Raw genomic sequence first — 27,265 nt, forward strand, 5'->3', positions numbered from 1 at the left:
ACTCAGGAATAATATATGAGGCATTTCAGTGCCTTCTAAGACAGGAATAAAAAAACCCAAAACAAAACAACTAATAAATCAGCTAATTTGAACTAGATCAACTTAGCAATGATATTGGGGGGAAAATGTAAAAAGGAAAAAGAAAGGCAAAAAGAACTATTTGCTGAAGTATGTAAAGGACAGGTAAAGGCTTTGTTCTGCAGAATACAAGAACCACTGATTCTTAACTCAATCAGGACAGGGTGTTCTCTTTTTGTGAAGTCACAGGGACAGAACATCTTTCCTTTTGTCTCTGTCCCTTATCTTCATTGCCCTGCAGAGACAATTGGGCAGAGGCATTTGAATGGTGTAAGAATGAGACTGGCAGCAGCAAAGACTTCCTGCATCCATTCTCCTTTGCTCTTCTCACCAACATCCTTACAGGAGATGAGATGAGGCACTTTTACTTCAGCTTAATTGGACTGTGATGCCCTCAAGGGTTACTGTGAAAAAGAAGAGTCTAGCCGATTTTGGATCATTTGCACTGGGAAGGGGACAGCTGCTGCAGGGGCAAACATACTCTTGGATGGCAATTCCTAACTTTGCAGATGGAAGACTGTTTCACCACAAAGATGGCAGCCTCTGTGGTTCTGCAATCTCTGCCACCAATACCAAGAAGAGCAGTTCCAAAATGGCACTGCAAAGATGAGCACAGGGCAGGAGCACCTCTACTATGAAGACAGGCTGAGAGAGTTGGAGCTGTTCAGGCTGGAGAAGGGAAGGCTTCAGTGAGACCTCAGAGCAACATTCCAATATCTAAAGGGGATCCACAGGAAGGCTGGGAAGGGACTGTTTGAAAGAGCTTGTGATGATAGGATGAGGGGAAATGGTTTTAAGATGGAGCAGGGAAGATTTAGGTTGGACATAAGAAAGAAGATATTTACAATGAGAGTGGTAAGATACTGAAACAGGTTGCTCAGGGATGTGGTTGAGGCCCCATCCATGGAAACACTCAAGATCAGGCTTGATGTGGTCCTGGGCAGCCTAATCTAATTGGAGCAGTCTCTGCTCACTGCAGGGCAGTTGGACAAGATGACCTTTGAGGGTCCCTTCCAGTCCAATGCAACCTGTGAAGCTGTGCAAGATGCTCCTATTGAAAACTTCAAATATGAAATGCAGAGATCAGGATCAATACTTGCAGACGCAGCTGAAACTTAAGAGGATTCCAAAACCCTGGTCCTAGGTTTATTTTGGCTTTGGTTAACATTTTTTCATAAAATATTTTGAAACAAATGAATTGTGAAGAACATATGAGGAGAACCAAAAAAGCCCTACTGGAGGCATGTTGTTAGGAACATCTAAAGGCCACCTAATGAGAGTTGCAGGATAATTTCCTACTTTTGGTAGTTTATAGCTTTCAAAAAGATGAAATCCTGCAGTTCTAGTGCTTGATGTGTCCCTTGCATAAAGTCTCCCACACAGACACATTCTTTTTCTTAAAGCCAAAAAGCATTCAGTCAGTGTGGAGAAAATGTTCTCATTGACTTGTACCACTGGCAGGTCCGACACTAAAGCAGCTCAGAGAAAACTTGCTTCTGCCATAGGGGTTGCCCTAAGCTTTAAGTCATTGGCTTCTCTTGGACCTACCTAATATTTTTTTTAATTGTAATTTTTTTCAGGTTTGAAGTTGTCTGTTGTGAAGTTTGGGTGTTAAGAAGCTGCCATTAAAAATAAAAAAATGTGGGACAGTATCTTTGAGTTTTGAGGTCTGGGTTCTTTTTTTTTTTTTCTGTTGTTGATAGTCATTTTGGGTTTGTAATCTTGACCTCCATACTCACCCAGGCCCTGTTTTGCACTTACAGCTCCTTCAACACAGAAGACAGCTGTTGCTTTAATATTCTGTACCATCATGTGAGGAAAAGAGGAAGATGAAAATCTGTATGGCCTCAAAACTGATCACACCACCCAGGAGAAAAAAAAGCTCCTACCAAGCACCTCTCTAGTCCTGCAGGTGCACACAAACTGGGAGTCACAGAAAAGGACTTGATTTAGAGCAGCTTTAGAATTGCCTCACAAAAATAAATCAATCACTGCCTAAATACATAGAGTAAAATGAAGTTTGACTAATGAAGCATTGAACACTTATTAAATATATATATATATATACACACAGAGAGATACATATCCTTCTGGTAGGAGGTAAAATATGGTCACTGCTACCTGAAGCAGCCAGAAAACACATGTCCTATTATCACTGCTGGTATTATAATGGTTCTCACAGGCCATTCTGACAACTGAAGCAGGACTGTATCAGGAGAGCTAGTACCTCACCTAAAAACTCACCAATCTACACATTCTTCTGCTGTAACTCAGCCTACCCAGCAGGCTTATTTGCAGCTGGCAACTTCCCAGCACGTTTGAAACTTGTGTTGGACCTCTGGGTGGCAGGCAGAAAAAACACCTCGTCCCCCAAACAAGACACACTTCTCCAGCTGGAACTGAATGAGCAAGCCTTCACAGCTTTTGTGTTCAGCCACTAATGCACGTTAAACAATCTATTAAGGCACAAAATTAATGAGGTGGTGCCAAGTTTGAAGTCAGCAAAGCGCTGTGGCTGTGCATAGTTCCCTGCAGCATATGTTGGCACCGGCGCCTGTAACACATCCAGCACGCAGGCATTTGGAGCTCAGCCTAATTAGTTCACTGCAATTGAATCTCAACTCTAGCCTCAATTCAGCTGCAATGAAAGTTTTGAAAGAGGCCTATATCTACACAGCCTTCTTTTTCCTCTGGCACTTGAAGAGCCAAGGCATGGAAGTGTGCCAGAATTGCCCAACCAACCATCTGACAGATACACAGAAAGGTGAATACTGCACTTACTGGTTTGCTTAAGATCATTCATGTGCAACTTTTAAAGGTAGAATAATTCTCCTCCTGCAGGAAAAGTAAACACCCCAGTGGGACTTGAAATCTTATACTGGAAGGATGACAAGAAAAGAGAGATGGCTACCCAATAAAACCTGCCCAAATTTAGTGCATATATAATTTTTAGATGTGCATCCCACAGAGCTGTTTCTCCACTGCACACCTCCTGTTTGCACTGAGCATTAGCATTCAGTTGTTCACAGCCTTGGGGTCTCCAGCTGAAGACAGGGATCTACTCGAAGGAGTCCAACAGAAGACTACAAAAATGATGCAGGGACTGGAGCACTGCCCCATGAGGAGAGGCTGAGAGCCCTGGGGCTTTTTAGTCTGGAGAAGACTGAGAGGGGATTTAATAAATGTTTATAAATATCTGAGGGCTGGGTGTCAAGAGGGAGGGGACAGGCTCTGCTCACTTGCACCCTGTGCTAGGACAAGGGGCAATGGATATCAACTCCAGCACAGGAGGTTCCACCTCAACATGAGGAGAAACTTCTTCACTGTGAGGGTCACAGAGCACTGGAGCAGGCTGCCCAGAGGGGATGTGGAGTCTCCTTCTCTGGAGGCTTTCAAGATCCATCTGGATGCATTCCTGTGTGACCTGTGCTGGATTCTATGGTCCTGCTCTAGCAGGGGGGTTGGACTCAACCTCCAGAGGTCTCTTCCAACCCCTGATATCCTATGCAGGTCAGATATACTGTGTGACTACAAAAGGCATCTTAACCAGAAGATACCCAGCTTTTCACCTTCCTTCCCCTTCAACAATCAAAACACAATCTTATTCATGCAGCAGTTAATGATGCAATGATGGTGCTTTAAGTGATTTACAGGCTCTAACAGCTCGTGGCTGATGGGGAGGTGATCTGGTTTCTGGTGCCACTTTTCTTTCTGATTACAGTCAATAATTACTAAGTGAGCCTGGATTTTTTTTTTTTTCATTTTTACTCAATTATGCAGTTATTAATATCTGCATTTCTTACCCTGCTGTCCCATTGGAAGATAGGAACAGGGAGCCCTCCTGCAATATAACTACACTGTCACTCCTGAGCCTCTTGGCACAGACTTGGGTTGGTCTCAGTCACAGGACAGTCAGCCAGTCCCCAGCAAAAATGAAATGTCTGTCAAATTACAGATTGAGAAACATGGCACAAGTCAGGGGTGGAAAGCTGTATACTTGCCAAGCCAAATACTGTTTCAGTCCCACAAGTCCCAGAGAAGCACTTCCATGCAATATTGTAGTTAAGGGGCTGCACTGTGGCAAGAAGCAGGGAAGGAGGGATGGCAAAAGCTGTAAGCCACTTCTCCACCTCACCTGTATCCAGAATCTGCCCACTCAAAGCTGCAATATCTGGCTGATCAGCAAACAGGGCTGACTCTGCAACTGCATCTCCTAAACATAGAATCATAGAATCAGTCAGGGTTGGAAGGGACCACAAGGATCATCTAGTTCCAACCCCCCTGCCATGGGCAGGGACACCTCACGCTAGATCAGGCTGGCCAGAGCCAGCCTCATGCTGTCTAATTGTACAACCAGCTACAATAATGGGAGAGGCAAAAAGCCTTCCTTTCTCTCTTGGAATATATAAAAGTTGGCCTCCCAATTCCTTTCTGTCCCAGATAAAACTGTTAGCAAGCATACTGACACACAGTGCTAGGTTTCAAAGATCTCCACTCTGCTGCAACCCAAAACCTAGTCTGTGAAATAGGGCTGGGGGGGGAAAGAAAAGTGATTTAAAAAAAAAACCAAACACCAAAAAACTACAAATATCACCTTATTTCCACTTCATTTTTTCCAACTGCAGTCGTGGAGCATGTGTGTGACCTCAGAGACTTTAATAAACCACTGCACAGCTGTAACACACCATGCCCCTGCAAGCCTGCAGTGACAAAGTGGCAGAGCCCTACTACTACAACTGTATCCACCAGCATGAAGGGATGTCAGTGTCCAGCTCCCCTAAAACTAACTGGGGGACACTAAATGCTGGTTGCAAGCCACAGGAGCTCATAGGCAAAAGTCAGGCAGAAACAAAACATTTGATCACATCAGCCTCTGCATGATAAGAAGCATAATCCCTCTCTCTAACCTGCCAAAAGAAGAAGACCAATTTGACCTCAACTGAACTACCTCAGTCTTGACAACAGAAAAAAGCTAAACCTGTGTCTTGCAATCGACTACAGCAGAAAGAATGTAACTGGGATTACATTATTTTTCTTTCCTTCCACTGAGAAAAAGCCAGGCTTATTTTGGAGGATTTATATCTTGTTTTTTTTTTTAAAATAAGAGTAGTAATCTGAAAGACTGACTCCAAACCACCAAAAAAAAAAAAAACCCACACCAAAAAAACCAATCTCTAAACATCTCAATGTTCATGCCCAAAACTTTCTATGTTGTATACAGTACTTAGTATGTTTTACCCCCTTTTTTTTCCCCCAGTTTGTTCAGTCTGAAAGAAAACTGAGTCCTGTGTGGACATAGGCACACTCTAATTATTTTATTGCTCTTTTCCCCTCCTCAACAGTTTACACACCAAGTACAAACCAGTATGTTTGGAATTATGTTTGCAGTAGATTTGGAAGTAGGACAAAGATGGGATTTTAGGTTGAAGCTATGCTTTTTTCCCCTCACAGGATAGGATGCAAACAGCACTATGCCACCACTGCATCAGCTTTAATAACCAGTTGCTGACACACACAACTGCACTACTCTCTCTCCCCTTCTGCTTCTAATCTCTGTGCATGCACACACGTGGCCACACTCCTGAGAGCCTGCCTCTTCCTAGAGACCAGCCTCCCAAATCTCAGCCACCAGTCAGCCCAAGCTTCTGTAAACATCTCAGGATTCAAAGAAACTCAATGACAATCATTGCTGATTAAACCAGAAATCAAAGTAAATTGCCCTAGGTACACACATGCAGAGATAAGATAGAAGCTGATTATCTTGCGTGGCAACAAAGGAGAGCTGCCATACCGGAACAGACCAATGGGCTGTCGGGTTCCAAATCATTCCTTCTGGAAACAGCCAACACTGCAAACAGCTTGGGGAGTGAACACAGTGTAGGCTGCCAGAAGTCATTATTTGCCACGCTGGAAACAGGAGAAATCACCAGAATGCTCAACTTAAGCTTCTCCAGGCACATTTGAAAACGTTCTGTTTAAAGGTGCTCTAAGAAGCAGCTCTTCCCCCGTGCTCTTAAATCCAAAATAATGTTTTTAAGCATCTGAAGACTTCACTTATCCTTTACAGTCATTTCCAACACAGTCTCAGAATTTCAGCAAGCCACTACAAGGGCAGAATTTTAGCTTCTTTTGTCCCTCCACCACTCTTCACAGAGCTTGAAAGCTCAATTCATTACAGTCACAAAACATTTCACCTCTATCCCAAGGTGGTGCACTACTATGATAAGAGTGATAAGATGCCCTAGTTCTGAAGGTCACTGAGAATGGTGGCACTCAGTCATTGCCTCATTTCTGACAGCAGAGGGGGTAGGGTTGGTGGCTCTGGCAGGGCACTACCATCCATCCATCCATCCCACAGGACAAGTTCTTGCTTGCAAAATCAAAGTTTCCAGGTGAGCACCTAAACCCTAAGCTGCTGAGCACAATTTACTTGCACTGGTAGAATGAAGTCTACTGTAAACTTCATGTATTTAAATGAATTTTAATACCACATCAAACCAACTCATGTAGTTGAAACTGAAGTTCCTATGACCTCCACGAGCAGTTTTAGACAGGATTTTTTTTTTAAGTGATACATTAATAGCCAATTCCTCACCTGTTCTCCCCATAGAGAATTTCCACAACCTATAAAAATCTAATATAAATGAGGTACAATAATTCATTTCTTATTCTCCTCACATGAGATGTTTCTGCTCTTTGATCTGAGCAAGTAAAACAAAGCTCAGTAGAGACCTGTCAACTGATTTAATCAGCAACTGGGATACCCAATTATCCTGAAAGATTAAAATCATCAACAAGAGAGAAAGAATGCACCTATTTTCCAAGATTCAAAGTGTATCTCAGCTGCCTTTTGAAAGAAATAATTCAGAAGTAAACAGGTCATTGGCCTGATCTAGTACAGCAAACTTCTATTGCTGTACAGGATTTATCCTTTAGATAGAAAGGATTTTTAAAAAGGATAAAACCAGATTCTATCCTTCAGACCAGGGGCTACCTGATGAGCTTTGTAGCACACCAAAACATACAAGAATCAAAACAACACAAGCAGACATACCAACAGAGAATCTGTGCATTAAACTTGGAGTTCAGTTTCCATTTTCTGAACATTGTAATATAAAACTGAGGAAAATAAGTTCTGAATATCAGTTCTTAGCTATTAGTATTCCAGATACCACTGACCAAGATTCCTGAGCAGGAAAAGGGTGTGACAGGCAATCAGTAGATGCAGTTCTTATCACTTGATTAACAGTGTTTCAACAACCAGCCAGAGACACAGGTGCAGAACAAGTTACATTGACTGTTCCAGGAGTTATTTCTGTATTTATTATTTCAGTGTATAATTAAGGTCACAGCTAATCACACTGCACAACCTACAGCAGCACAAGAGACAGAAATTAACAAGTCCTAAGTGCTCATTGCTCTCATCTTTCGGGCTAGATCTCGGCCAGAAGCCTCTACTCAGTTTTGGCCATTATGTACTGATTTAACACCATTCCTGTTCCCTTTTCTTCCCCTCTGAGCCTTTAAGATAATGACTAAGTCCTCTCAGACAACTGAAAGCCCCCACAATAAAGCAGGAGGTAGCCAGAGGGAGCATAAAAGAGGCAACAAAAAAATTACATAAGGCTCTCAAGTTCATTTTGGCAGGGGAGATAACTGTCAGAACAAACACATCACAAGGTAAAAACCCAGCTTAGCTCTCTAGGAAAGTCTGTTTGTATGCTGACAACAATCAAGTTACTTCCTCCAGTGGGAGAGAAGTGCATGCATGATAGTGGTGCAGGGTGTGTGCCTTATCACTGAATCCTTTATAGCTCTGCAGCTCATCACTTGTAACTCAACTGCTCACACAAAGCTAGCAAGCCAGGTGAAAGAACAGGTCCTGCAGAGCAGAGCCAAAGCCACAACAGCTACCCTGGATCAGATGAACTGCCTGCCTTGGCAGCTGACTTTACAAGCTTCTGCTTTGCAGCATCTAACAACCTACCAACGCTCAGCATCTGGCTGGCAAGGGCAATGCTCAAAGAGCAGAAAGGTGGCATTCCAGGAGGTTGGAAGCCTAAAAGGCAAGAGTTTGGGGAGGTATGGACCAAAGCTCAGTAACTTAAACCACTATTTAACAGGCAAGCTTATCTACCAGAGCAATAAAGAGAAGCTGGGATGGCTGATGACAGTAGACTCAATTCCTTCTGCTGGTAGAAATTAGAGTGAAGATGCCTAAAATACACAACTGACACCTGCAGGGAGCCTTGTGAGAAACTGTGCTGGTGTGGCTGCTGATAGCAAGTGATGAATTAATTCCTTGTTTCACTTTGCTTTGTGTGTGCAGCTTTTGCTTTACCTGTTAAACTGCCTCTCAGTGCACAGGTTTTCTTTTACTCTCCCCATTCTCGCCCCCATCCCACTGTGGAGAGTGAGTGAGCAGCTGTGTGGGGCTGAGTTGCCGGCTGGGGTTGGCCCAGGAAACAGGGGGGTGTTAGTAGCCTCTTCTGTCTCTTCAGAGTCTCAAAAGAAGGAATTTGCACAACACTTAAGAGGCTGGAGAATCTTTACTGCCACTGCCCTTCACCACTGCATCAGAAGAGCTCTTCTGGCAAGAAAAGAATTGCTGGGGCTAAAGCTTACACCATGATTAAGTGTGTACTGGGGGAGGAGAGACAGCAATGACTTCCTGTACATGTTACAATCTCTTTCCTAAAGCAGAATTACAAAACCTTAACTCTTGCACAGATAGGACTAATCCACACTGCTAATACTTGCCAAGTTAAAACATAGGCAAGAATCTTAGGTAGATCAAAAGATCCAGAAGGTTTTTCTAGGATTTCCCTAGGCCCACTCTCAGGGTTTAGAGAAGATTGGTTAAGATACTGAACACATGTTGTTGTCCCTTCTGTAACATCATTTGAGACACCTGAAAGAGGTCAGAAATCATAAAAGATAGCTGCCTAAAACTCCTTTTTAGAGAAAACAAAAGGAATTCCTATTCCTGAAAGTGCTCTACATTGTTCAACTACAACTATTAGACACTTCATAATCATGGCCATTAGCTGCTTTGTCATCTAATAGCATTATCACAGCACTGAAGAGAATGGAGCCCACAATTATCCCAACAGCTGCACACAGTCATCTCCCAATTAAATACATTCAGGTGACAGCTATTTTCCATCTACTACAACAAAGCTGGTACCACTTAACTTGACTACCTAAGGACTCCAGAATTCTGAAACGTAGAATGTAAGCACACAGAATCACAGAATGACAAGGGTTAAAAGGGTCCTCAGGGGATCATCTAGTCCGACCCCTTTGCCAAAGCAGGTTCACCTAGAGCAGGTTGCACAAAACAGCACCCAGCTGGGCTGGGTTAAAACCCACCAGTTTCTGATAGAGTCACTTGATGAGGTCCTTGTGCACCACAAAACTACCACGAACCAGCTCAGGGTGAATGCTCCACACCAAGCTGGACCTCAAAGCTATGCCTGCAGTTAAGTGGTTTTAACATCCTTCAAAAGTCATCCTCCTGCTTCCTGTCTAAAAATGGCATTCGTACCATCGGGCAAGGAGTAAGAGCAAAGGGTAGTAAAAGAGGAAAAGACAAGGAGCATCACCTGTCTCCCGGATGCTAGGCTGCTACACACCTATCCAGTCAGAAACACGCTGGGAAATCAGGACTTGCTGTTAGTAAGTATTAAAAACCAGACCGCCCTGTTACCTAGCCCCGTCGGGAGATGTTTCCCCGCTGCGGCCAGCCGCGGCGCGGCTCAGGCAGCGGGGCTGCCACGGGACAAACCACTGTAACGGGAGCCTGGCGCAGAGCAGGTGGCCCCGGCGGGGAGCGGGACGACTACTCACACGGTGAAGTGGTAGACGAAGCACTTCCAGCCCGTGGGCCGCTCCAAGAAGTTGTAGACCCTGCCTTGGATGTTGCTGCGGCTCAGCAGGGGCTTGCGGAGGCTGTAGATGGAGACGCGAGGGTCCAGGCTGACAGGCGGCCGCGGGCAGTCGGTGTTCAGCACCACCACCTCTCTCTTCAGCCGCAGCGACCGCTCCCGCTCCGGCTCCGGACTGCAGCCCACCGGCGGCTGCCCGCCCTGGGCGGCGGAGAGTGGGGCGTAGTGGGCGTTGGGGGTGTTCTCGGACAGCTCCAGCGCCGAGGACTTCTTGCTGGGCGTCATGCTGCCTCTCCTGGGCAGCGACAGCCGGCCCAGGCTCCGGCTTTTCTGCTCGCCCGGGGGAGAGCTAGAGGACATGGCTGGGGCAGCTCAGGGAACCGGAGGGCGCGACGGTGTCAGGGCTGCGCTGCCCCAGCGAGCTGCGGGCCGGCGCCGCGCGCCCTCTCCCGCCGCCGGCGCTTGGCCCGGCCTCCTCGGGGGCGGCTTACTGGCCAGGAAAGGTGAGGAGAAGCCTCGGCGGGGGCGGGTCCGGTGCCACCCATCCAGAGGCGCTGCGCGGCAGCCCCGGGAGGTCTGCTCTGCCTCACCCCGGCGCGCCGCCTCTGGGCAAGCACCTGCTGCGGGGCCGGCCCCTAAGCGCCGGAGGAGATGTGCTCGGCAGCGAGCCCTGGCTGGAGCCTGCATCTGCTCTCCGCGTCCAGCCGTGATCCTCGTTGCCGACCTCGACCTGTTTCATCTCTCTGTCCTTTTGTCACGCACCTGGCTGTAAGAGGCGGTGGGTAAGGACCAGGGAGAAGCCTCCAGCTCCCCTAGCAGCCCAGCAGGCTGCGCCACCTTCTCAGCCTGTCACCAAAATCGGGAATCCAACTCCTTGCCGCTGGGTTTCTCAGTAACGAGCAAGCATTGCTAAAGCAAAAGTGCAAAAGTTTGGGTGCTGAGGGCATTCCCAGAAATCCAGCACAGCAGCTGAAATTAGCAGCAGACGTTTATACAGTGAAATGTGCAGGTTCCACCTCATGCCCCCACCTGCTAACCATCTACTGGTCAATTTCTTAATAGCTTCACATTAAAGGTCCAGCTTCTCCTAAGTTGACTCCACATGCTCAGAGGGTGAGGGATTTGGTTTGGTCAGGAGTCTTCCAGCTAGGAGGTGTGGTCTCCAGGGTCTCTGATGGTCTTTCGAACTTGAACTTTGAAATTTTGAATTCCTTTTCCTTATATGGTCACAAGTTAGATCACCACCTAGTTTGCCAGGTCCTGGCCCATATTAATTGGCTTTCTCTGGTTTTGAAGGACACTTAGTTAAGGAAAGATATATGTGGAAGCCTCACTGATAAGGATGGAAACACTCTTTGTTAGTTACAGGCAACAAGGATGCGGTTAAATTGCTGAGATGGCACAAGCTGCCCAAGCTAATTAAAATCTGCAAAAATCAGCAAGCTCACTTGGCATCTCTGAGGACAAAGTACTCCAGTAAGTGTTTCCCAAGTCAGTAGTGTGAGCTTCTGGAATACAACCTACGACTTCAGCTTTAGGACCACCAGAGCTTTTGGGGCCTGATTCTCTGTCCCTTTTTGCAGCATTTCAGTGTCTAGGAGCAGCAGAGCTCTGTTACATTTGGGATCCTCTAGGAGACTCTTTTCAATAGAACCACTAAGAAAAGAGGTGGCCACCAGGCCTTGCAGTCCCTGGGGTTACTGTAACACAAGGGAGCAAGAAGCTGAGCAATTGGGCAAACTGAAGAACTCAATAGACGTTTCTGAAGACTTGCATATCCTCTACAGACTGGGTCTTTCTCCAACACCAAAGCCATTTTGTCTTTGTGGAAGGGTGTGTGTGTTTGGCAGTTAATAACAGGTTATTTTGAGGGCTTGGACAGCTTTTTGTGCAGCAGAGCAAGCAGTGACTTAACTGCAGTGTGGATCAATTTGTCATGTTTTTGTGCATCAATTACTTAACAATTTCTATTCCCAGAGCAAAAGAGGAGGGTGCTCTTTGATCTGGAGCACTGGGTTTTTTCCTTCAGCTCAAAATAGAACAGAACTAGTAAGAGCTATGTGGAGTTCATGGTTGATACTGGGGCTGGGACAAGAATGTTGCAGAAAGATAAGGTGCTAAATAAAGTTGCACGAAAATGACCCAGCTAATTGCACTTCCATTCAAATGTCAGGCAAGATCCCTCACTAGAGTAAACAAGCAAGACTGTATAGGTTCCTGTAAAGTTGTCATTTAGATGTATAAAGGACCTGGCTCTTTGTTAGCAACATAAAAACAGAAGTGTTAGAGAATGTGCAAAACTTGTTTCTAAATTGACAATGTACTAACCAGGATTTCCCTACCTCCACAGAGCAAGAAGGGAAAAAAACAGCTCAAGAAAAACAGCATTTCAAAGGAAACTTTTCCTGCATCTGGCCAAAATAGAGCCAGGTTTTGAGAACTGTTCTTTTCTTGCTGTAAGCCTGCAAGAAAAATGACTAATGGAAGAAAGAATGTCATTGCTACCCTTGAAGGCTCACTGTTTGAGGACTAGCCTGATAAAAGGCTTGATATCAAAGTTAACAAATGTGTTTATGTATGTGCTCCACTTTGTTTTAAAGACCAACATATTGTCTGGGTTATACAGGACCTTATCCTGGAGCCAGCCAAAAAATATAATGTACAGAACTCCATAAAACAAGAGCCCTCGTGTTCATATGCACCTGATGTTGTTCTTCAAAGCTCTTCTCAAAACCTTTTAAAATTATTGTGGCATTATGTTGTTATTTATCCATTGATCAATAAAGCAGAGAACAGAAACCCCAATATCCCTGAACTGAAGAAAATGGAATAGCCAAGGAGAGAAGAAAACTGTTGAGAAATTAATTTGTTCCTCAGTGTTCAATGAGAAATTGCTCCAAGCAACCAAAGTTTGTTTCAATAATTTTCTCACTGCAGAACGCAGAAAGTCTCAAATATATTCCATGGCCAATATGTTGAACTGGTTTTCAGGTCAAAAATATATTCATAAGCTTTTGAACTAGACTTCTAATGTTGACTAAATCTTTCAAAGAATCATCACAAATAAGAGAATTTAAAAATATTTAAAGTGAGCCTTTAAGCAATATCTAAACATCTTTTCCCTGGAGTCAAAGAATTAATCTAATCCACCTTTTTTTTTTTTTTTTTTTTTTTAATGTGTTACTAATGATAGACTCATAGACTCATGATAGACATCATCTAGTTCCAACCCACTGTCATGGACAGGGACACCTCCCACTAGACCAGGTTGATCAAAGACACATCCAGATTAATAATATAGATTGGGATAGATGATTCCTACCTAGTTCATGTTACTGAATGCTAAAACATCTGTCTGGCATAGGTGAGGGCAAGAGCATGTCCCAGCCCATGGAATGGGGGTTGGAACTGGATGATCTTTGAGGTCATTTCCAACTCAAGCCATTCTGTGATACAGTGATCTGTGAGTCTATGAAAGAAAACTGTGAGAAAGATTACTTTGTGATGAGAGTTCTGGGAAATGCTGCCTTCAGTGGCAAATTAAAAGTCTGTAGGACTTGGAAAAACAAACAGAAATCCACATTCGTCCTCTTGAAATGAATTAACAAAGCAGGAGCAGGCTAACAAGTCAGAAGTTGCTCACTCCTTAATCAGAGACCACATTAACAAATCACTTCATTAAAAAAAAAAAAAATCTGAGTGCTGTCCAAAAAAAGACACTTTTCAAAGGGGGTTATGCTGTCTGCTTTTCTCTCAGTCTCTTTCAAGACAAATGAGGCAGAAAACAGCAGCTAACTTTGGATTCAGAAAGTTTAAACTGCTTTTTAATTCCCCCTCTCTGCTGTGGGGTTATTTTTAACTGCAGATGCAGTGAGCTCAGGAATCTGGTCAATAGAGAGAGGTAACATTGCAGCAGATAGCAGCATGCAGCAGATATCTGGAGTTTGGAGGCTAGCCAGTCCAGCAGCTGACAGTCCTGATTAACATTATCTGTTTGAATGCTTTCTTGCTGCATGGTTATGTCTACAGTTATAATCTCTTTTCATAAGTTTTTTAAGCATGGTGGTGCTGTTCTGAGAAGGAATGTTGTTGTTATCTCCCAATGGTCAGGGTTTTAAGTCCTAAAGCAAAGCTTAAGGAAAAGCTCTGGGCATATCTTTAGACCTAGAGCACACAAACCATTTTCTTTCTTTTGCTTGCCTGTGTTCACAGCTAATCATGTTTGAATGCTTAAATGCTCTGCAACTTTAATTTGAACCTTGCAAGGTGAAATATATGCATATGCTATTTATCCATAGGATTAGTCCTGCTATTTACAATCATTCCATTCTTTGTCCTCAAGAATAAAAACAAGCAAAAAAGTAAAACCCTTCCAAGTAAGACTGAGCAAGCATTTATCTGTAACAACACTTGGTAGACTTAATTTTTCATGTTAATGAAGATTCATTTATATGAAAGGGCAGTACCAGCCACCTGGAATTTGGGTTTATCTCAATCAAGATCCAATTTTTCTCTATAATGTTAGCCTGTTTTATTTGCTGTAGTTGGCCCAAAGCTTCCAATAATAAGTGATTTGGAAGAATTCAAGTTCTTAGTTGTTTATGAGCAGGACTAAAGGGCAGAGCCCTTGCAGGGCTCCCTGTCAATAAGAAGAAAAAGGTGGAAATAGAAATGTAGCTGAACTGTTTCAGGGCAGCACATCTTGTGAACATCCCACTCAACACTCTTTCCCTGCTCCCAACCTACTTGCAAATCTTGATTAAAGCATCAGGAGGAAAAATAAAGACCTCAAATTTGTGCAAGGCTGATAAAGCTGAGGGAGGATACTCTTCAGGGAGTTTGGTTGTGATTTCTGACAGCCAGACACACTTGTGCACACAGAAAGTCGTAGAATGGCTTGGGTTGGAAGAGACCTTAAAGTTCCATCTACTTCCAACCCCCCTGCCATGATGGGGACACCTTCCATTAGACCAGATTGCTCAAGACCCCATCCAACATGGCCCTGGGCACCTCCAGGTTTGGAGCCTCCCTTCTGAGTATCGCTCTGGAAGATAGAACTGAAGATGCTGGTAAAACACTGCCACATCATTTTCATCACTAAGACAGATGTGGTTTGTTTTAATCTCAGAAGCATGTGAGACTCAAGAGGGATTTGATTACTCACCTAATGCCACACAGAGGTACAGTGTGCATATTCTTACACATGCAAAGGTGTCTGAGGGCAGAGTGGCTAATGGCATTCTTCAGATGAAGAGATCCTTACATCACCTTCTTGCATCAAAAGAAAATTCTCCTCATTGCATTAGTCCCAAACCTTCTCTTGGTTAGGCTAAAAATCAGTATCAAATAACACTGCCGAATAAGCTCTAAAGAAAAAACCTGAAGTGCTGAAATGCTTCCCATTAGATGGATAGTAGTTACAGCCAATGGAATTGTTTAGGAGGGGTGGACTGTGATGGTTTGAAACTGTCTTATTAATTTTTCTTTACAAAGTTCAAGCAGAGAAAGTGAAAGAGTGTAAATAAGTCACTGTTGGGTGTGAGAAAGTAAAATAATGATTGTTCTAAACACTCCCATTGGGTAGAATAGAAATGGTTAAGAACCACTACTCAAAACAAAGTTGGGGCAGTCAGAGTCTGAGTGGGGCAACTTGCTGGGCTGTCTGGCTGCTGCTTCTTCTTTTCTGGCTAAAGATAACACACTGACCTATGCAAGCTAAGCCTAACAGCCTCTCTGCTTCTTGACTCTCTGCCTTCTGCCAGGAGGGCAGGGAAAGAGGCCCCTTGGGAAAGTCCCCTTTGGGGGAAGCACAGGGAGCTTGGTTGTGCTTTTCTGTTGATTGTACATATTTGTAAATGTTGTGAATTGTGTCTATTTGTACATATTCATTGCATTCCGTCATAGATTGTAGATCTGCTTGTAAATACAGCTTTCATTTGCTTCCAACCTGAGCTAGCCTGGTTGTCGTCGGTGGGGGGGATTTCAGCTCTCACACTGTTACAATCCATTATTATTTAATTAAGGAGGGGGCTGTACTTTATGAAAGGATGGTCTGGTATTTCAGGAAGGGTTTCACTCTCAGCAGCTGAGAAAGAAATTAGTATCTACCACTAAATCTCTTCCTGGTCAGGGAACACTTCCTGCCTGCGACTGTGTTAATCTGTAACATATAACATCCTACTTCACACGTATGGAATGACATGGGAGAGAGATCAACATTGTTCTTCAGCAGGGCCTGCTTGGCAACCCACTTTTGATGTCAGGAGTCATCAGTCTGCCAGTGAAGCCTAACTGTGGCTGAATGTGTTTTTTAACTGCAGGTAGTTCACGAGGAAACGTGCAACACAAAGAATATAACTTCGGCTCCGTGGCAAGGAGTAGATTTCTCAAATGATAATTAATCCAGGAGCTTTCTAATGCCCCAACCCAAACCCCCCACAAAGAATAATAGAAAAGGTACTTGCAATGTCCCCTCCCCTGCCCCTGTACCTTTTCTCAGCAAATAACCTCTCAATGCAAACAAAATGGGAACTACAAAACTCCGTGGGCAGACCACAGGAGACCTGTGCAACAATCAGCTCTGCCAAACTGGAATTTCGGGTTGCTTTCATCTCACAGAATTAGAGTTTTTATTTCACTAGTGCCATTCTAGCAGGCAAAGCTGAACATTTAAGGTCTTGCAAACACTTTTTAAACCTATTCCATAATTATGATTTAATGCCAAACTCTAGTTCCAACCCTGAGCTTTTGTTAATTGGGTTGATTGCAACTCTTGTCTTTGTGTCCTCTTCTTCAGTCTCTCAGAGCCCAGTTGCTTAGATTAGCAGGATTTCATGTTTCACAACAGCAGTGATGAAGCTGAATTTGGGCTCTGCAGAGCTGCCAAACTTTGTGTGTGAAGAGCACCATGACTTCTTCTACAGCATAAAGAAGTATAAAAGGGGACCTTAAAGCATCCTTGGTCATCTCCCTGACTGGCTGCCAATCACAAATCCAAGTGGCACCATAAATACTTTTTAGGAAGCACTCACGTGCACAGTGAGGCACTGGGATTTGTTAATTTATCTGTTAATTGTTAATTTTAACTGAGGTTAGAATCTGAAAGAAGTTGAGGGCTCTGCTGAAGTACCTTTCAGTGAGAAACTAGGGCTTGTTGGTTTCAGACTGTCTGCACTACATCCAAATCCTGTCCTGCTCAGAAACTGAAATTTGCTATCTACTCCTCAAAAGAGCAATGCATAACCTTACTCCTGAATTACAAGTCACTTGAAAGCACATGTGCTCACCTCACTCATTCAAATGAGGAGGAAACAACCTCCAAACTGCTCACCAGGAGAAAAGAAGTTGTTGGGTTTTTTTTTCCTTGACAAGAATCAATGAGATAATCAATTAATTCGTATTTCCTGTGATCTCAGAGCCCATTAGGAACAATCAACAATGCATCTGACCTGCAAAGTTTGTGGTTTTGTTACTGATTGTCTTTAAAGATACCTAACACTTCAATTTGCCTTTGCAGATAATTTTTAAATTATTATTATTTTTAACTTTTTTGTTTGGTTTGGGGTTTTTAAGTGGGTTTTTTTGTTTGTTTGTGGGTTTTTTGTTGTTGTTGTTGGGTTTGGTTTTTGCTTGTTGGTTTGGTTTGGGGATTTTTGGTATATTCTATTCCTGGAGGTCCCTCTAGTGGCTAAAGCATCAAGCTTAGCTAGTCTGGCTCAAGAGGCTACAGGGGATTTGTCTCTCTTTTTTTTTTTTGGTAGATGTTTCTCATCATAGAATTGCTTAGGTTGGAAGGCACCTTAGGGATCATCTACTCCAACCTCCCCACCACGGGCAGGGATGCCTCTCAACTAGACTCAGCTGCTCAAGGCCTCATCCAGCCTGGCCTTGAACACCCCCAGGGAGGAGGCATCCACAACCTCCCTGGGCAGCCCATTCCAGAGTCCCATAACATACACAAATACTTCCTCAACACTGATAATTCTGCTTTCTAACTAAACTGAAAGCGAAATAAAAGGATTTGTCAGGTTAAGAAAAATAATAAAGACTTAGGAAGCCATTTCATACAGGGAGAAAGTCATGTGCCACTGCTTGCAAGCTTGCTCAGCTTTGCCATTCAACCACAGTCACAGCTGGTTTTGCTTTTTCTCTTACAGCTCTATTTTAAGGCAAGGAGGGCTAATACCTTATCAAAATGTCCTCTGACACAGAAGGTCTTTTACTTCAGAAGTCTGCCTTTTTCAAACGGATTGAATAATCTGAGGTGCAAACCTCTTTTCAGGCTACATATATTTTCAAAAGACAAGTTTCGGAAACTCCCTGAGGAGCAAGATCACATTCAAAATTCAGCATTTTTCAGAATCCAGCAGCTGTGGTTATAAATTACAGGCTAAGAGAAGACAAAGTTTGTAGCAGACACTCCTTTGTCACTACAGGCAGATCCTCATTTGAGCTCTAGGCTAGAATTTACAATGCCAGTTAAAGTGCCTTGACAGGTGACTAAAAACACAATTGCACACAGATGACACCTTAAGCAGCTCTGCCTCTCCCAGCTCCTCTAGTTCTGCTGGAATAAGAGTGAGGGCTATTTATCTTAAGATCCTAGAAACACCTAAAAAGAACTGGAAAACTTCCTATCATCTGCTTGCTGTTATTTCCATCTCATGCCTGCTGCAGCATCATTGTCCCTGACTCCTCCTTTGCTGCTCACAGCTTCTATCTCCTTTTGCTCTTTCCTTTTACTCTTTTCCTTTTTCTTATACCCCAGGAGCTGTGCTTACTGTACAGCTGCCCCCACTTTCAGCTGCACCCATGCATGCCTGGTTCTAGTGCAAGGTGCTCACAGCCTGTCTGGTCCTCAGTGGGGCACCTTGCCCTATTACAAGCACAGAAATGGCCACCACAGAGTTGTTCCTTGGTGTGACTCAGTGCAAATTGGTCTCTGCTGCACTAATAGTTTAGGACTTCCAAAATAGTGGGGTAGAGAGTATGAGAGTATTTTCTAAGACAAAGGCTGATGGCTTGGCCCAATGTTTCCCACTGAAAACACCTCTGTGATCTGACTTGTGTTAATAGCTGAGGCAAAAACTTGAAAGAAAATAGCATAATGTTTGACATTTACCATTCCAAGCAATGATACATGAAAATTAAACCCTAATAAATTAGTAGTTTGATGGTTACCTGGCAGTGCAAAAAGAGAAACAAAAGGCTTTAACTGATACATTACCCACATCTGCATAATAAATAGTAACAAACAATCCAAGAGAGCACCAAATTCCTGTAAGAATGCTGAGTTTAAGAAAGAATTTTCAGTCCTCCATCAAAGAAGAGAGTCCCAGTCTCTAACCTTGAACTTGAACGAGCAGAGTTCAGCTCCCAGCTCTCCCACAGACTTCCTGCATGACCTCTGGTGAGTCACTGCTCCTATTTGTGCCTCAGGTTCTTCCTTTGTGAGTGGGGCAATAGCACTGTCCTCCTTTGCAGCTGTAATGATAGAGAGGGTGACATGTTAAGCACCTGGAGTTGCTGGGGAAGAGGAGGAACAGGATGGGTCAGTACAAAGGTAAGGAAGCTTTGGAACACTGTGCAGAGTCCTAGTGTGCAGACAGAACTAATAACCTAAGGATCTGAAACCAAGACCTTGAGTTTTGAATGGAAACAACCCTGGATGTATGTTTTAGCTGCTGATGGCACCATACAGACATTCTTCCTTGCATTTGCTGTTGCAGTGAAACTTCACCACGTGCACAAACGTGGAAGTGGACATAATCTGGTTTATCAGTAAGACTTGATTGTCACCAGTAACACAGACCTTTTAAGAGGCCAGTGCACAAAGGTGAAACCACACAGAGCCCATCAGTGGCTGGGGAGAAATGGGGATTCATTGGGGATGCAGCAACTCAGATGTTATGTTAGAAGGCACAGTTCAACCCAGTGAATGTTCACATGGAAGTTCCACCTTGTAAGACAAAGGAATGCAAGTGCTCAGTCACTGCACATGCACTGGCAGAGGGAGCAAGAGAGTGGGAAGAGCTGAATAAACAGTGTGATGAATTTGCAGCATAGCAGGTGTGTTCAGCAGCTTTCAACACTTTTCATCTGCAAGATAGTAATCAATGGTTTCCCTCTTAGCAGGCTGACATGAAGGCTGGGAAGCTACCAGGAAGGGAGACAGATGCACAGGTGTGATGACTAGACAGAGTGGCCACCAAACTTTATTAGACCTCTCCAGAAAAGGTAATGAAACTGTCTAGGAAATGGGTTAATCATAAACAGATCTGCTTGGAGCAGAAGGGAGAACATGAAAACAACCAAACCAACCCCAACCAACCCAACCCCAACCAACCACAAAAAAAGAAGCAACAAAAAAAGTTTGCCTGACAGAATACTGCTGTTTAAATAGTACTTAAAGGACATACAGGAGTTAATTTAGAAAACATTGACAGCTGAAGCCCATTCCTGCTGGTTGTCAGGTTCTGGTAATCTATGCTCTGCCACTCCTGCAGAAAAATGCTTATAATTTGCATCTCCATCTGCTTCACAAGGCTGATTTTCATCCCAGAGAAGAGCTGTTGGTATCACTATACACTAGCAAGGTTTGCTTTATTGTCATAGGGATCTGTGTGGCAGGAAATTTTCTTCTTCCCAAACAGGAACAGGGAGCAGCAGCAGACAGACATCACTGGTGAAAAGAGCCAGTCCAACTCCAGCCCTGCAGTTATCCAGCTGTGCCTGTTGCAAAGCCCAGCCAGCAGGTAGGATCACTGACTGTGCTAAGTATACTAAGAGATGCTTAAGAAGAGGTCATTGCTTACATTTTCTTTCCCCTTCATCATCTGTGATTAGCCAGCAGTGATATAAACCAATCATTACTACTCTTCCTTTTGAAAATGAATAAAGAGATATAGGTAAAGCTTCCAGATGTGTTGGGAATTTCACAAGCTCTTTGTTGCTGTCCTATGTCCATGTTCTAAATCATTTTCTGTAGTGTTTTTTTCCCCTGTTCAGTACTTTGGTTTTCTTACACAAATAGTAGCTAACTTACTCTGTTTGTCCTGTTCTGCAATTAGATGTCAGCAACATCCTACTACTCTGCTCTCCTGTTTAGACAACCTTTGAGCCTGCACTAGGAGCAACCCTTTGAATCTTCATAGACTTGCATCTAGCTGATCCTTGGCTACTGCTCTGGCCTGATGTTAGCAGACTCTAGAACTAGTACAGCCAGGCAGTAGCACAGCTTTTTCTGAGGCAGCAAAGTGCAGAGGCAGCAAAGTACCCATGACTTCTACTCTCCAGCACTGTAGGTTTCTGCTCTATGGGATTCTTCTCCCAGCCCCATGAGTTTTGGCCATGAACATGTGCTAAAATAACCCTGCACTGTGCTACTCTGTGTTGGTCTTTATGTTCTCATCCTCAGCCCCTGGAGACAATTCCCAACAGCATCCTGGGGCACAGATTGTGCCTTCAGCTCTGTGCCTGTGTGAATGTTTGCTTCTCTAAACTTTTCATACAGGCTTTGTTTTAACAAGATTGCATATTCAGAACAGCAGGATATCTGAATGCTAGCAGAGTTAAGGTGGAAAAAGCCCTCTTCATTGAAGGTTTATGACAGCTCTGTAAGTTCTATAGGCAGTCAAGTGCTTGTAAAGACTCTTCATGCAGGCAGGGCTGTGGGGAACAGTCAGGAATGCTGACTAGCCAGAGTTTGGCTACGTTTATTCTTTGTTAACTCTTCACCTGGGAAAACATCATCTCCCAGTGAGTTATAAATAAATAAATAAATCACTAAGTGGTGAAAGTCATCACTGTCTTGGGGTAAATACTTTGAACTTTGCATCATTCTTTTTTGCTCTAATGGATAGCTGGGGATCTTTTTGCAGGTTCTAGAAGTATGATGTATTAAAATATCAACAAAGGAAAAATGCAAACTGCTCTGAGCAAAAACCGCAGCAGATTCATTCCAAGCCTTTCCAGTTCCCAACGGGGGGCTACCTTTTTGTTTTCTGTCCCTTCTGCTTTCAGCAGTATTCATTGTGTCCTTTTTACCATGCTTTCAGTGTCTAGCTGCAATCCAGCTTCAACTGAAAAGCTCAGGTATGGTTTTGTCTGCCTCAGCTGAGTGTTGCTCTCCCTGAAGCACTTGCTGGAACTAGAACCATTCCCACGTTGTTCCTGTGTTTTCTTTCTGCATGAAGGATGGCTGGGAGCCATTCTGTGCAGGAGTTTGTGCCATGCTCTACACCACATCAGTGAACCCATTTTGCTGAAAAATGGCCTGGCAAAAATGGCTTTTTTTTTTTTTTTTTTTTTTTTAAAGTGAACTCTGCCTGGTTCAGTGCAAGGCCACACAAAGAGCTGCTGGCACAGCTTCAAAGTGGCTGCCATGCTGTGGGAACAGAGAAGTGCAGGTCCAGGAGGATTTGCAGCTCAATGCAGCCTCCCCCCTGCACCCCAAATACAACATGCTATGTAAGCATGGCCAGCTCCTTTAAGCAGGCAGTGTTGCTGTTGCTGTGTGTTTTCTCTCATCTGTCCCATCTGCTCCTTCCATTGTTTGCTTCTCTGATGTCTACATTTGCCTTTTATCATCTCCCTGCCCTCTCAGGTTTTCTTCACAGAATAAATCCACCTCTATGGAACCCACTGGCTAACATCCCTATGCAAATTTCCTCAAACTCACTGGAAGTACATTATTCAAATAGCTTCTGGTGCTCTTTCCTGTGTTAAGCAGATGAAGACAGAAACAACCACCCCCAAAGTACCTATATTTGCATTAGCATTTTGCACAATCATTTGTTAAAGCCTTGGTACTAAGCCTATCCAAACCAAAGCAAAGCACAATCCACTCTCCTAGAAGCTGATGGGAAGACTTCTGCAAATAAAACCCCTGATTTGCCTCTCATCCTTATGTCCTGGCAATTGCAGGAAGGATCAGGTTCCACAGGCATGCCACAGAAAGGATAAAACAAATCCAGAGCTGGTTCAGGAACAAAGTTCCCTTCCCACACTTCTTTTTACAGCTTGCTGCTGTTGTTGATGGCTGTTTAAAAATAATTTGTTCCTCCTCTGACATTTTATTCTGGTTATTGACTCTGCACAGCTGGAGTAAAGAGGAACTACTTGAAATAACAATCTGTAACAACTGCTGCTCTAGAAAGGACACTGACAATGCTGGTGGTTTTGAGAGCGTCCAGTGGGGCCAATTCACACAACTGTATCTGGAAACTTAACCCAAACTTCCATCTTATTAGCCATTTCTATGCTTCACTTCTTTGCATGCTTTTGCTTTAAGTTCCTTGTTTCTATTAATGTTTGCCCCTGTCTGGCCCTGTGTCTGCCAGCTCATAAAACCTTTGGTTAGTTAATACATTCCCAAGGTTGCTGTTGACCTCAATGAGCCTCTCTCTCTCTCTGTGTTCTAATCAAAGTATGGAGAAGCTTCCCCACAGGTTATTTGCTGTATACTTGTGGCATCCCTTCAGCTCTCACCTCTGGCAGTTAACTTTTCTTAACCTTCCTGTCTGAATGTGAGGGAAGTGTAATCTGCTACAGTTCAAGTCATACTTGTCAGGACAGACATTTCTTTGGTTCCCTTTTTCTGTTTGTGCACTTCTTAAAGATTTATTAGCCACAGGCAGGACAAAGCCCTGTGCAAGACAGCTGGCCATGATTTCTGCTGGTGCATTTCACCATCCCTAGGTCTTTAGGCTTTATTTAGCAACTCCCTGGCAATCATGGCAGATGATTCTGCTTTGTCATTGGGCTGTGATGAAGAACCATTTCATGCAGTGCCACCAGAACTGGGATGTGCCAATTCCTGACAAACACTTTCCAAAGCTGCCACACAAATTCAAGTGTGTATAATTGCACATGGATGTGCATTCCTCAGTCTCTCACAGGTAGATGTGCATTTATTTTCCTTAACATATACTTCTTTTTCCTCTCACCTGATATTTACATTCCCACAGCAGGATCAGATATTTTTCCCTTCCTGGATTCTAGTTAATGCCTTCTCATAGAACCACAGAATTGTTAGGGTTGGAAGGGACCTCAAGGACCATCTAGTTCCAAACCCCCCTGCCAAGGGCAGGGACACTCACACTACATCAGGTTGCTCAGAGCCACATCCAGTCTAGCCTTAAAAAGCTCCAGGCTTCTACCACCTCCCTGGGCAACCTGTTCCAGTGTCTCACCACCCTCATGGAGAAGAACTTCTTCCTCACATCCAATCTGAATCTATGCATTTCTAATTTTGTTCCATTCCCCTCAGTGCTATCACTCCCTGACACCCTAAAAAGTCCCTCCCCAGCTTTCTTGGAGCCCCCTTCAGGTACTGGAAGGCCACAATAAGGTCTCCTTGGAGCCTTCTCTTCTCCAGACTGAACAGCCCCAACTCTCTCTATCTGTCCTCACAGGAGAGCAGCTCCAGCCCTCTGCTCATCCTCATGGCCCTTCTCTGGACACCTTCCAGCACCTCCAGATCTTTCTTGTAACAGGGGCTCCAGAACTGAATGCAGTACTCAGTGTGGGGCCTCATACCTCTCTGTTGGACTTACCCTTGATTAAAAAACTGGGTTTGTTTCTTCACACTTACATGTACCACACCAGTTAGAGTCTCTACCCAGTTCATCTCTGGAGCATATGCTGAAAGCGAACATGAACTTCGCAGTCTTTGCTCTGCTCTTCACTTCCCTGGCTTTTCTTATTCTGATCCCTTGCACCTGCTTTGTTCTTCATATTTACAGCCCTGAAAACAGGGCTACTACTGGAAGCAAACAATTCCAGTGCACTCTTGCTGGCAGTGGCCCAGGAAACTCACTGATGCAATTTTCCTTGAGCGAGTACTTGCACTGAAGTCAGGAGGAGCATTTCCGTGAGTGAAGTTACATAAGCACATGTATCTGGAGATCAGAGCTGCTCCTAGACTTGTGATAACGTGCAGCTTAAGGTCAGGTTCTTTGGGTCACAATACAGAGACTCCATCAGGATTGAGGACTGCAGCCCCATTGCTTTCCTTGCTCCCTAACCAGTGGTTTAAGGCTTTCGTTCCTCCCCAGGAAGCTCTCTCAGTGTGGTTACCATTGTATCCCTGGGGTAGCTTTGTTACCACTCTTCCCTTGAGCCTGTTTCTTGCTGTCCTAGCCACAAACATCTTTCCTCTCATCCTTTTCCACTGCTAGGCTGTTAAATTCTCCTTTTCCCTTCCTGCTGTCTTTCAGTTACACAATTCCAAATTGCTCAAGCTTTCCTTCTCTTTGTTGCAAGGTCTGTTCTTGCTGCTCCTGCTCAAACCTTCTCCAGCTGCTCTGTAATTCCCTTGAAACCTGGCACCCAAACCAAATACTGCAGCTAAAACTGTTCTGACTTCTCACAGGCTAACCTGTTTGGACTGTTCTATACAGCCTCCCTCTTGCAAGAGCAGCACAGGACTGCTCCCCTACATTTGCTCTGCTTGTAACCCTTAGATCCTTTCCAACAGGACTGCAATGGTCTCCAGCAGGTAGTCAACATCCTACCATAACAAGGGTTGGATGCTGGCTGTTCCTGCTCAAGCAGAGTTCATTGTATTTGTCTGCATTCCACTTCTCCTCCTCACTGTTCACTGGCATCATTGCTGTGAGTCCTCTGCTCTTCTGAGCAATACTCACAACTTTTCCTTGGGATTGCTAGCCAGTAAAGGCACAGTAACTGGGGCAGTTTCCTTTTGCTCCACAGGAAACCTTGCTTTTATAGCTTATAACCCAGTGGGTTTGCTCCATCTGCCAGGGAAGGTAAGGGTAGCTTTGTGACTGGTTTAACATCAACAGTACTGGGCCTGCTGCATTACTGCATTGAATCACTTCACCTACATATCTAAGTGTCCTGCTGGAGTGGGTGGAGGAATCTGATAGGGATTAAAAGCCAGGGTGTGTCCCTGCCTGCTGATCAGAGAATTCTTTCTATGGCTAAAAACTGACAGCTTCTGCCTACCACACACCTACTCTCTTAATGAGACCACCACCCTTGAAGACAAGAATAGAGGTCAGCCCATCTCATTTCACAAGATATGTTTGAAAGCCTCAAATCTGGCCTCCCTTCCATGGACAGAGCCTGACCCTGGTTAAAATGTAAAGGAAGGATGAAATGAACCCACATTCTTGTCACCCATCCAGAGGTGAACCATCTGTCATTTGTTCCCACCCAAGGAAAAAGAGCTGCACATTCACAGCAGGCTAAGTGGCAGCAACAATAGATGGAAAGAGCTGTGCAAAGCTGTCAGAGGCAGGGAGGGGACAAGGACAGGGACAGTTGTAGAGGAAAAGGAGGCTGGAGATAGCTTGGGAAAGGAGTGAGGAAGGAGAGACAGGGGGGAGAACAGTCCAGATGTGTGACAAAAAGTTTCTCTTCAGTTCTGATCTCATCACTTCTTTGGATAAATCCTTCAGGAAAGAATCTCTGAAGAGATTCCCCCTTGTGGTGTTTCCCTAAAACCACCACTGTTTGACCTCCCTGCCCATTTCCTACACCCCAGAAATCCAAAATGCCCAGACAGATTAGAGGTCAGCTCCCTCCAAGCACTGAACAACACCAGGAGCTGCAAAGTCCAGCATCACAAGCACCAGTTGTACAATGGTACAGTTCCAACAGCTCCCATTTGTGAGGTTAAAGAAATAATGATTCATGAGACTGGCTGACACCTGGAATGATTTAATCAGGCCATCCCTAATGGGAATGACACTGACTCACATTTCCAGATGTAGGTGGGACTGGCAATTGTCTTTTCCTCATAATTGTCTTGCTGTGCTAGTGAGAAATAGTTTTCTAGGTTATATCTGAAACCTGGTGATCATTAGAGGCACATTCTTTCCATGGCTGTTTGTATTTATAGGCAACGGAAACATCTAGGACACCATCTGACCTACAAACTTACACATGGAGCAGCAGCCTAGATAGAAAGAGCTGTACTTAAGTCTGAACTCTGAACCAGAGCTAAAGATGGCTCAATGTACACCTGCAAGTACAAAATGTGAAACAGGAATTCACATATTAGGGCAAGCAAGAGTTCTGTGGCTTCACAACCCTCATCCTTTAAGTGTTTTCTGACTGCTTGTCTTTAAGTAATGTTTTCACCAGATAATGGGGGGTGGGGAACTTCAAATATTAGAATATAAAGTTGGAATATTCCAAAGAGTTTACCCCAAAAATTGTACATGGAAAAGGAGAACGTGATGAAGCACTGCTTAGTTTTTCATCCATCTCTGTCTCTAGCCTTTGACTCTGCTTTCCTCTCTACCTGACCTCTCATCCAAAAGGTGCTTAGG

The 27,265-nt window shown here is 44.1% G+C and overlaps 1 protein-coding gene across 1 annotated transcript in view; it reads right to left on the reverse strand.

Annotated features, from left to right (window-relative positions):
- Positions 1-10,325, reverse strand: part of KCNQ1 (potassium voltage-gated channel subfamily Q member 1) — a 350,807-nt gene extending 340,482 nt beyond the window's left edge. The window contains exon 1 of the mRNA XM_054390363.1: positions 9,928-10,325. Coding sequence (XP_054246338.1) covers positions 9,928-10,325 — 398 coding nt within the window. The remainder of the gene's footprint in view (positions 1-9,927) is intronic.
- Between the last annotated feature and the right edge of the window lie 16,940 nt (positions 10,326-27,265).

This window comes from Indicator indicator, chromosome 21 (genome assembly GCF_027791375.1).
Source record: "Indicator indicator isolate 239-I01 chromosome 21, UM_Iind_1.1, whole genome shotgun sequence".
Taxonomy (NCBI): domain Eukaryota; kingdom Metazoa; phylum Chordata; class Aves; order Piciformes; family Indicatoridae; genus Indicator; species Indicator indicator.